Raw genomic sequence first — 12,507 nt, 5'->3', positions numbered from 1 at the left:
TTTGTGTCTTTGACATTGTGTGACTTATCCAATGTTTTGACTGTGTTTCGCATGAATTACTGTTGGAAAATATGCATAAATAGGTATTAGGGGAAACACTCTGAATCTATTTACATCATAACTAACAAATAGAAAACAGGCAGTTTTTCTTGATAACAGCCATTCTGAGTTTAACACTGTTAAATATGGGGTTCCTCAAGGTTCAATATCAGGACCCACTTTGTTTCTTATTTATCTGAACGATTTATCTCACTATACTTTTCCTATAAAATGTGTTTGCTTAGCAGATGATATAACTGTCATTAATAATGATATTAATCAGCATAATTTAAAAATTAAAATATAAAGTGATACCCAGAAAGCAAAAAACTGGTTTGTACATAATTGGCTGAAGCTAAATGAAAAAAAATCAGAATTTGATTTTTAGTTCCGATTGGAAGTATATCTCAAGAAATAGTGTTAAACTATTAGGAATCTTTCTAGATGATAATTTGGATTGAAGTGTTCATACAGATTACTTAAGTTCTAGACTTGCTACAAGTATATTTTTAATACGCAACTTAGTTTATATGATTCCTAAAAGTACCCTTAGAATGTGCTACTTTGCACTATTCCATAGCCATTTACAGTAAGGAATAATTTGGGATAATTCTTCTCACGCAGATCGAATTTTTAAACTAAAAAAAGAGTAGTGAGGATGCTTGCAAGAGCAGAGTATAGGGCACACTGTAAACCTTTATTTATGGATTTAGATATTACGCCACTACCTTCACTCTTTATATATTAGACGCTGATTGATAAGAGCACAACGTTTTAGGTTGATAAAGAACATAAAAAATTAGACTGATGTTTATTTGTATAACTTTTTGCCAGATGAAGTAAAAAGTCTTCACTCGTTATCGTTTAAGATTAAAATCAAATCACACTTTTTGAAACATTGTTTCTATTCAATAATGGAGTACCAAAGTACAGCTTTTACTCAATAGTACTAGTTTGGTCAGAGTATTTGCCTATTATGATGATATTTCATGTTTTTATATTTTTATTTATGGTTTCTTAAATTGTTAATATTAAATATCTGTTTGTAATGTTTAAATTCGCAAAAAAATTTTTATATGTATGTATGTAAATTGTCACTATTGTCACCTTTGACTTGTCAAAAACAAAACTATTTTTGTATATTGACTAAATAAATTTTATTCAATTCTATTCATCTTACCTATTTTTTTTTACAAATTTTACAATTATTTTCTATGAATACACGACATTTTTCTGATTTATGACATAAATACAACGTTTTTTTCCAACGAAAAGTGGGAATTCAAGTGATCCAAAAAGGAAGGATCAAAGGCCCTTACCGTAGATGTGCTAACTGCAGTTCAAATAAGAAACAGTCAAATATAGCATTATGCAAAGAATGTTTTGCTATATATCATCCATCAGAAATGAAGTTTGATATAAATGTTTTCTCCTTTAAAACTTTTCTTTTAGTGTGTAGATGTAGCGGTAGAAATCTTTACCAGTGGTAAATGCTCAAACGCCTTCTGGTAGCAATATTTACCACCCATAAAACATAAATTTGAAGATAATTTTCGTATTTTTTTCTATCAGGTAACTTATTAATTGCTATTTCATTTCACAATTTTTGACAATATTCTTCTTAAAAAGAAACAGGGAGGTAGGGTTTATTGGATGAATGTATTAATTAATTGGATTATTGGATTAATTAATTGGATGTTTAATCGGATGACATTTGACTTTTATTAAATTTTGACAATCGTTACGAATCGAATCTTTTAGTGACAGATATTCTTTTAATTTTTTATTTCTCATTTCTTGTCTATATTTTATTAGTATTTTCCATGCTGTTTTTAATTCAAACCAGCTTGGTGTAAATGTATGATGACTATAAACGAATTGATCGAGAATCGCCGTCAAGAACTGCGATTCTATGACGCTACTCGTGACGACGCCATCTTGTGGCGCTAGTTCCGTGACGCTCGCCTCAGCATTTTACTGTAGAGAAAAAAAGTAATACAAGCTGCGCTTCAAATCCCGTGTAAATATGCGCCTGCGGTATTTTAAAGTAAACATTTTTAGCAGAACTTTATTATCATTGTAGATTATCACTTGTCTGATCATTCTACTGTACTGACTGACTTGCCACTACAACGCCTGTGTTAATAGATTATAAATACATTAAAATAAAGAACGTGAAGGATATTAAAGATCATACATATACAATTTCATTTATATGTTAATGTTGACTTGTGAATTGCATTAAACAGTCCCCTAAAGGCAGAGATGATTAAAAGCACCCCTTACGTTTCGTGTAGTCATTTAATTCGCAACATGAACATTTGAAATTTGTTCTCCATGTCTAATATTTCATTTCAGCCACGGAAATTTTCCCTTCGTTTCAATTATAATTCATACTTTGGCTAACATTTACGTTTTCGTGAAATTAAACACGATTTGCAGTAGTTACTTCATTTCGACGACCTTCGGTCAACTGCATTAATGTATAACGTCGATTTTGTGACGCACTTGACCCGAATTTTCCACCACTAATCGAACATGTGGAGAAAACCGCAGAAGTGCATTCATACTAGGCCGGAGGTTCGGTGGTATTTTAAGGATATTTATGTTGATTTGATACCTTGAAATTGTATAAATCAGTCATGTTTGAAATATCTTGTATAGTGTGTAAGATATACGAAAAACCATTACAAAATCACTTGACGTGAGAATACGAGGAAACTGATAAATCCACTGCGTAGCTCGATCACGGATTAGTTTGATTATCTGTTACATTTTTTTTAAACAACTTGAAGTTATTATGAAAAAAACTGATACGACTCTTAAGTGTATTTGTAGAAAATTGAGCACTGTATTTTGAAGGTTAAATACTTATTATTGACATACTGTCACTGTCACTGAAAAATCTTAAATTTGTCAGATAATTTATTCTGTTCATCTCAAAAAATGGCTCCACATGCTAGCAAAGAACTAAAAGCAAGAATTTTAATGAAATTAGAAGATGGCTTCTGTCGGGAGAATCTGGAAGTGGAAATAAAATACCTCCCGTGGACCAACAGGTAATTCACCGAACGATTGCCGGTATAAGCAATCCCCTGCATACCGAACGACGGCTTCGGGCGGATGAGTCGGTAAGTAGTAGGACACTCTTTTGTCCTGGAGCTGAGAAATCCACTCCAAAGACGGAAGAACCAATAAATTGGTCAACGGCAGAAGAATGCAGAAGGCAACGGGAAACCACTGCATTAAAGATTCATGGAGTATCCCTAGAAATCGTCATGGCTTATAGAACTGACAATCAACAACCTACTAATCATGGTTCTCGGATGCCAAGATTCGGCAGGGGAAGAAACAACAGTAATGACAGGGCTTCCCAGGCCGTTAGCCAGCGAAATCCCTGTTTACTAAATATATACAAATCCATCTGCAAAATCGGTACATGGAACGTAAGAAGTTGTATGAACCTGGGAAACTGAGGAATATACAGCAAGAGATGTTGTGACTGGAGATTGATATATTAGGAATAAGCGATACAAGATGGATCAGCTCTGGCGAACTCAATACAGACAATGGACGAATTTATTACTCTGGAAGCAGCGACACTCAACACAGATATGGAGTTGCTATGATCCTCAGTGAAAAAGTAACGAGATTAGTAACAGGCTTCGTTCCGATGACCGAAAGAATTATAATGCTGCAGCTATTGACAACCCATGGAAAAATGAATTCAGATGTATGCGCCAACTGCTGACAAAAATGAAGAAAAAATAGAAAACTTTTATATCGAACTTCAAAAAACATTGCATCTCACAGCATCTAAAGATATAATAGTGATCATGAGGGATTTCAATGCAAAAATTGGCGAAGGAAAATGCTACCCTTATGTAGGACCATATGGGCTTGGTGAACGAAACGACAGAGGAGATCGCCTAATAGAATTTTGCCAGGATCATAATGTTATAGCCGCAAATACATTTTTTAAATTACCTAAGTAACGCCTTTATACATGGAAATCGCCAGCTGACAAAGACAACAAAATCGTCAGAAATCAAATTGACTACATCTTAATAAAACACAGATATCCAAAATAAATTCAGGCAGTAAAGGCATATCCAGGAGCAGAAGTATCCTCTGATCAGAGTCTTCTTATTGCTAGGTTTCAACTTCAACTAAAAAGACGCAAAAAAGCCGCAACAACAATACACTTAACATACAGAAACTAAAGTCAGAAGAAACAAAAGAAAATCTGAAACACGAAATCAACAGAAATCTAGATAGAAACCCAAGAAATAATTGCAACGTAGAGCAACAGTGGCAATTCTTCAAAACCTCTATATTGGAGCCAAGTAAGAAAGTACTTACAACAACCAAATGTAAGAAAAAAGAGTGGAGACCGAGGAAATTCTAGAGTTGATGACCGAAAGGAGAAAAAACAAAACCATCAATACGATCCGCTCTAAACAGCTTCAAAACCAAATAAGAAGAAAAATTAGGGAGGCTAAAGAAACCTACTTCTCTGAAAAATGTAAAGAAATAGAAGAACTGACAACTTTAATCTACATAAAAAAGTCAAAGAACTAGCCGGAGTAGGAAGTAGAAGAACCTAGAATATATAGCTCGACAAAAATGGAAATATTATATTGGAGACAAAACAAAAACTACGACGATGGAAAGAGTACATCGAGGAATTATTTCATGACCACAGAGAAGCTAGTACATCTGTAGATAGCCAAACGGGAGATGTAGGCCCAGAGATAACCAAATCAAAGCTTAGTCAGGCATTAAACTCAATGAAAACCAATAAATCTGCTGGTCCAGATAAATTACCAAGCGAGCTATTAAAGTTGGTCAACGAGAAAAACCTGGACTTAATAGTACAACTGTTCAACGCTATCTATACTGCGGGAATCATCCCTAGAGAAATGTTGACATCAGCATTTGTGTGTTTGCCAAAGAAAGTGAATGCCAAAGAGTGCAGTGACTATCGAACCATAAGCTTAATGTCACATACCCTGAAAATTCTGTTGAAAATTATCCACGCCAGAATTCACTCTAAACTGGAGCTGGATATTAGTGACACACAATATGGGTTCCGCAATGGTATGGGTACCAGAGAGGCACTATTCTCCTTTAGCGAGCTGACGCAGAGATGTTTGGATGTTAACCGTTTTCTTTACGTCTGTTTTATAGACTACAATAAAGCGTTTGAGAAAGTAAAACATGACCGACTCATGGAAATTCTAAAAAATAAAAACCTAGATGAAAGAGATTTAAGGCTAATAACACACCTTTATTACAATCAGCGAGCAATAGTACGAATTGAAAAAGAGACATATGAAGAAATGGAAATAAAGAGAGGAGTCAGGCAAGGCTGCATACTATCATCTCTATTATTTAACGCTTATTCTGAAGAAGTAATTCGAGAAACTCTGGAAGATGAAGCAGTGGGCATAAGAGTAAATGGAGTCTTAGTTAACAACATCAGCTATGCAGATGATACAGTAATAATAGCCGATAGTTTACAAGACCTGGAAAGACTCATAAGTAAAATAGTAATGTGTAGTAGGGAGTACGGACTCTCGCTCAATATCAAAAAGACGAAGTTTATGAAAATTTGTAAAAACAACCATAATACTAACGAAATCTTGATACTAGAGGGCCAGCAGATCGAAATAGTAAAAAAGTACACTTACCTAGGAACACTTATAACAGAAAATAATGACTACACTGCAGAAATCAAAGTCAGAATCGAAAAAGCACGTTCTAATTTTATGAAAATGAAAAAGGTCCAATGTGGCAAAGATTTAACATTAGCTCTTAAAGTACGCCTAACAAAATGTTACGTATACAGTATACTATACTATGGAGCGGAATCATGGACGTTAAATCTAGAACCAATGAGACGACTTAACGCCTTTGAAATGTGGACCTATAGAAGAATTATGAGGGTTTCCTGGGTAGATAGAGTTACGAACAATGAAGTACTGAGAAGAATAGGTAAAGAGAAGGAAGTTGAACTTACAATTAAAGAAAGAAAGCTACAGTATCTCGGACATGTGATGCGGGGCGAGAGGTATGGCATCCTGCAACCCATAATGCAAGGAAAGATAGATGGCAGAAGAAGCATCGGAAGAAGACGAATTTCATGGCTTAAGAACCTGAGAGAATGGTTTGGATGCAGCTCAAAGCAACTATTTAGAGCTACTGCCTCAAAAATTAAAATAGCTATGATGATTGCCAACCTCCGTAGCGGAGATGACACCTGAAGAAGAAGAAGAAGATGGTTGGTCATTATCTGCCGTAGCGAACCATTTTATCGTAAACAGAACAACAGTTTTTAATATTAATAAAAGACGTAGAGAACAAGAAGCTCTCGAAAGAAAGCAAGGTTCTGAAAGATTAGAAGAGAATTCTTTTGAAAGAAAGACAACAACTTGGCGCAGACTTAAAGCATCGTGTCTTGGGTACTGAACTGCAGCAAAAAACAAGCTCTTACACCACAACAGAAGCAATCAAGACTTATATTTACTTTAAACCATCAGCTACAAAATCACGATTTTTGGAACAGGAGAGAAAATTTTTCAATCTTCTAAAAAGGGCAAAATTGGGGGATAGAGACCAGATAATAATAGATTTAATCCTCTATATGTTGATATATATCATCTAAAGGAATGGGAATGGTATGGCATATTGATGGCAGGTTGGTTGGGCAGACTTATCTGAATATTTTAGACGACATGTTTCCCAATTTAAAACAGTTGTATCCAGAAAATAATTTTCTCCTCACAACAAGATAATTATCTTGTTTACACTGCAAATATAATATGCCAGTGGTTCGAGAATAACAACATCGAAACCTTACAGCCTAGCTACAGTCCAGATTTAAACCCAATCGAGAATGTGTGAGGGTTATTATAAAACGGTTGTATCGGCCTAATTTTATACCTCAAAATGCTGAAGAGCTGTGGCACAGTATACAACAGGTTTGGGAAAAGCTCTCTGAAGAAGACAATTTCATAGTTTCTTTCACGCAGATGGACCGAAGACTACAAGCTGTTATCAATGCTGATGGAGATATTATAAAGTATTAATTTTATTTTTATATACCTAAATTTAGTATAGTGTTGGTCTTTCAGACCCTCGATTTCTTTCGAGGGTTATAAAAAGCAAGGTAGACCGAGATTAAAGTGGAGAGAAGGAATCGATAAAGACTTAAGGAAGAGGGGAATTGAAGAAAACCTTTGAAACAATCGAGATAAATGGAGACTGGAAATCAGAAGACGGCGTAGAACGTTATAAACTGATTGATTGGATTGGATCTACAACTTCTTTCCTTAAGTTCCGTAAATTGACAAAAGCCTATCTACCTGAAAGATCATAATTATTCAGTGGAAGAGTTTCTTAACGAATAACTAGGAAATTACAGTACGTTTAGATGCAAGCAACTAAAGTATTTTTATATAATATTTAAATTTTGCGATTGACTGTATATTTTATTATCTTTTATTTTGTGCTATTGACGATTTATGTAATTTTAGTAAATTTTAATTGTTATTGTTATTTTTTTGACTTTTTGTAAGCTTTGTCCATAAAATTGTACAATTTTCAGTGACAATAAAGCATATTTCTAGTCTATTTTATTCTATTCATTTTTATAAAAATATAGTCTTATTTCTTTGTTTATTTTTTGATTTTTTGTTTTATTTGAGAATTTATCGAATGTGTGTACTTATATGCATCCAAAAATATGTGCAATTATAAACTAGTATTTAGTTTTTACACAAATTTACCGGACTATTTATAAAAGATTTGTATCACAATAGATCAGTATTATCTGTCGGCGTATAGCAAATATGCAGCAACCAGTAATCCCACAAGTTATCGCATCAGAAAACAGAAATCATACATATTCGCGACCATTTCGTTTTTGTCTCAGATGAGTCATTTGTTTTGAGGACAATACATCAAATTGAATATGAATTCCGCGATTCAGGATTTGCAGCGTAACGAGTCACCTATTATTTTTACCCGACGAACAAATCGTGAGTGATCCGCTTTCCGAGTCCGAGCTTTTGTTTTTATTTTCTTTTATTGTATCCGCGTTTCGTTGCCAATACCAGATAAAATACTTATGAATTAGATATTCGGCGCCGGCGGAATTTTTGCGTGGTTTGTATTAAAATTTATCTATCTTTCAATCTAAATATTGTATCTAGGACATTCCGGTCAAGTTTAGCTCATCCATTAGTTATCTGAGAATTTATTTTGCGTTTTTGATGCATTTGGCGGGATTTTAATATCTGAACATAATCTTATAACTTATAACATAAACACCTGAGGAAGATTCAGTCACAGAACATGTTAATAAAGATAAATGCCTTGTACATTTGGTTTTAACGACGCCAGATGATCGCCGTCTACACAAATTCTTATGATATTTAAGTCATAATTTTACTAAGCTCGATTTTAAAAGAAATGCCATTAATAACATCCCAATTGCTCCCGTTAACTTTTTTATTATGTCTATTATTTATTTAAAAATTTAACTTCAAATTAATAAATTTTTGCGGGTTCTGACCGAAACCCAGAGACCCGAGAAGCAATGCTCGGTCTCACATTGAAAGCAGAGAGATACTTGGAATCCAACGCGTTTATACGGACCGACGACCTAGTTTTAATGAATTTATATAAATTACGCATAAAAAAAAGAGTGCTAGAGTTGGCGTGACCACAGAAGTTCAGCAGAATCTATTTAGTGTTCCGGAAAACGTTTCTCTAGCCCACTGTGTTGCCCAAGATCTGGAAATGACTAAAGGAATCTCGTCCGTATTAAAAAAAAACGTTCGGTCGCTTGGAGGAGTTAAAAAATCAGCAGCCTAAAGATGGAAGAGTACTGCGATTAGAATATGGTCCTCCATCTTTACTGTATATGGTCATCAACAACTGGTATACAGACAGGTCAAGCTACCAAGTCAAGAATTTGACCTTACCAAAGATGGGCCATGCACTAGAAAATCTGGATTGGAAGATTGTAGAAGTATGCTTGAAGTGAACTTCCGAGTGTTTTGTGTTGTTTGTTGTGTTGCATTAACCCGAAGAGGTCGTTTACTTCAAAGACAGTAGACTGTTATTTCTTCCTCAGTGGTTTATGCAGAGCTGGGGAGTCCTGTAGATTACACCATCCTGGACTTTCACGTAAAGTTGCTGATCGGACCATTCAGATCTAAGAGTAACTCAGAAGGATATACGATCGACGGCGTTATCAATGGCAGCTTGCCTTCAAAAAGCTATCGACGAGGCGAATAGAGATGGACTACTCCAGATAGTTCTAGAAATAATGTATTCGCTATACATATGGAAGAGCTGTTATTAGGATTTAGTTGTTAAGATAATATCGTGCTGTAAGCTTATAAATAAATAGATTTAAATGAATTACAATACATTGATTTTGACGTTTCGGTTTCCACTTCCGAAAATGTTTATTAAAAATAAAAAATCAGTAAAAAGAAAATATTACTATTTGTAAGTCAATAACATATCATCATTTATGTTTTAAAATAACATACTTACATATGAAACAGCGTTTATTATTATTATTTTTGTGGCTCTATATTTGCAACAAAAACAAGCTATAGACGAAAAAAATAATTTGAAGAACACATAAAATTTGCCACAAGTACTTTGTAATAGTTTTCTTTTGTAACTAATGAGCTGCCTATATTAGAAGCTTTTTACCAGGAAGGAACTAGATCCCTGGTGTAAAAATGGAAGCGTTACCATAAAATAATATCAAAATCAAAGCTTACCTGCTGCTATGATCCTGAAAATTTCCGCCATCCAACAACCGCAACTTAGCAAATAACACGGCCGAAACGAACGGTACTTCCAGCAGTTCCTCGAGACATATCTCAACTTGAAACTTGTACTTCTTCTTTTTTGTCATGAAAGACGCCATTCCGGCGCCTCGTCCGTTGGTCATGCAGCCAACCACATGCGAGTCCTTAAGACATGCTTTCAAGTAGTGCTAGATCTGTGTTCGACAAATGGCGCGAATTTAGAAAAAAAATAACGAATCCGCACTACTTAGGAAAGTATGACTGGTGATGTTCGTAACGCACGTTTTCGTTGTTGACGTTATTGTAGTTTTACGAGTGTCGAGAAAGGGCTGTAGATGTCGCGAAATTTGTGCAGTTTTAAACAGTGCTTTGGAGTGATGTCGATCTGAAAAAGAAAAACAAACTTAAGAAACTTTTTTTTAAATAGTATGACAAAATTTACACATATCTCCAAATGTAAACCAAAAATGTGTTTCTGTATTCTATACGTCACTGAGCAAGTCGCTTGCTGTTGTTTTGCTGTTAACAACAGCCTTTCTTTGCCTCTAAAAAAATATTATTTTGTAAACCACGAATACAATTTCAAAATATGTTACCTACAATTCAACCTCACAAAACTTTAATCCAGATTTATTTATCCACTTGCGACAACAGCGCCTTGACAAATTTAATCCAATTTCAAAATTCCATTCAGCTGTAACTTGCTTTAGAATATTTCTTCGACCTTTTTTGCAAACTTTTACTAATACGTTTCCTATTCCTATTAGAAACTAGTTTTGAACGACCCAGGTTTTTACCTTTTTATCCAACATACAGCTTGTTTCCCGATAATGCTTAATTCTATTTCACACTGTAGTTTTAAGAATATTATTTGTTATTTTATTAAAATAATAAAGCGATTCCTCAATTTGACAAGAAATTACCTGTAGCATATAGTGACGTTTGTTGGAGTGTCTAGCTGTATTGATTTAGCAGCCTACTTGTTTTATCTTGTTTGTTTTTAAGAAGTTACTTCATACTGTCTCACTATTTGGTTTTCATTAAGTTTTCATTATCCCAGACATAGCACAGCAACTTGTGAAGGAATATAACCAAACTGTGACCACCTGATTTAAAATGGTCTGTTTTCAGTTGATCTCCTCCAAGACTTACCGTTTCGCAGCCTCATTATTGCTTTCTCTACCTTTTCCAAGCTTATCTTCTCAATCGGCGGCTCTAGTGTTACAATTTCTGCCTTTGCCCTGCAGCAACGCTCTTACCATTCAGCGCGTCCTCGGAATGCTTAGCATATCTTAGAAGAGCATGCAATATAGAAGACATAAATGGATGGGTGACAAAACGGAAGCAGGAGTGGAACGAACACATACGAATAGCACGAGATAAGTCACCAAATGGACGAAGAAGTATTGGCAGACCAAGAAAAAGATGGTGCGATAATTTAAACAATTTAGAAGTCTAATATCGAAGAAGAAACAGGCTTATACAAGAAGGAAGAAGAAGATTGAGACTAGTGAATCTGTGCATATAACAACGTGGTAATTTAGGAGAGACGCATTTAAGAGCTTGTAGTATGCTAAATAATTCGCCAGTGTAAAGGCAGCAAAGGCAAGGTATAAGTAAGAGATCAGCCTACTCCTGAATCATTTTTTGAAACATCAGTGTATAGGTATAGTAGATATTAGATCATATTCATTTGTAGATAAAATTTCTTTAAAGGCTTTTGTAATAAGTTATCTAGGACTTTTATCATTATAGTACTTTGTGAAGTGATTTTAAAAGTGATTATGATCCAAGGAGGAGACATAGAAAGAGGAAGAAGTAGTGTTTGTGGAAGAGAAATATCATTATCTGTGCTAAGATTAGTGGAATGGGTTTGATTGATGGTAAATAAATTCAATTTAATTTACTATATTTTATTTTATTTCACATAATCCAAATTATTTTTTGCTAAAAACAGGGCGATATGTTTTGGGTATATACCCCATCATAGGGCTTAATAGAAGAAACTGTACAGGGCATTAGTACAACTCATATATTTTAAGAATTTTCATTATCTTCATCATTTCAATTCAATTTAATTCATTAAATTGTATGCTTCGTGTTTTCGCCCCAAAAGAGGCATTAATGATAGAAGATTGTTAATTGCCGGGTATATTTTTCTTTCAAATCAAACCACTGTACGTAACAATCTTCGATTATAAAACATTACGTGAACGTCTACGTAATCCGATGGCGGTTACTAGACCAGACGTATCATTTCTGAAGCGCAGAGAAAGTTTTATGATTTGCTCGATGGCTGAATTCCACTTTTATTTTCGGAAACTAATCGATACCAACGTTTTTCTTCCGCATTTCCACAAATGCAAATAGGAGGCGTAAGTAGTTCCTAGGCACACCTCTAAAATACACATTTAATAACAAGTTTCTTTAAATGGAAGATAAGAAAATCCTTAGTGTTCAATAATGCTAAGGATTTACTTATCTAATACCAATGATAAGTAAATATTTAGCATTCCATAATTCTAAGAATTTCAGTAATACATAATAATAAAAAAACTATTTGTAAACACTTTTTTAAATAAATATGAGTATTTTTATCTTATACAGAGTGAGACATAACTATCGAGACATG

The 12,507-nt window shown here is 34.3% G+C and overlaps 1 protein-coding gene across 4 annotated transcripts in view; it reads right to left on the bottom strand.

Moving 5' to 3' along the window:
* LOC140439096 (EEIG family member 2) overlaps positions 1 to 12,507 on the bottom strand; it is a 216,893-nt gene that overhangs the window by 176,451 nt on the left and 27,935 nt on the right. For all 4 annotated transcript variants that reach the window (XR_011950601.1, XM_072528777.1, XM_072528779.1 and 1 more), the window contains exon 2: positions 9,846 to 10,260. Coding sequence is in view for 3 of the 4 variants with exons in the window: in XM_072528777.1 (XP_072384878.1) it covers positions 9,846 to 10,018 (173 nt within the window). In the remaining variant the exon portion in view is untranslated. The remainder of the gene's footprint in view (positions 1 to 9,845; positions 10,261 to 12,507) is intronic.

The sequence above is a fragment of the Diabrotica undecimpunctata genome, chromosome 4 (assembly GCF_040954645.1).
Source record: "Diabrotica undecimpunctata isolate CICGRU chromosome 4, icDiaUnde3, whole genome shotgun sequence".
Lineage (NCBI taxonomy): Eukaryota > Metazoa > Arthropoda > Insecta > Coleoptera > Chrysomelidae > Diabrotica > Diabrotica undecimpunctata.
Note: the sequence above shows the minus strand (reverse complement) of the source record. Positions and strands in the feature narration are given on the sequence as shown.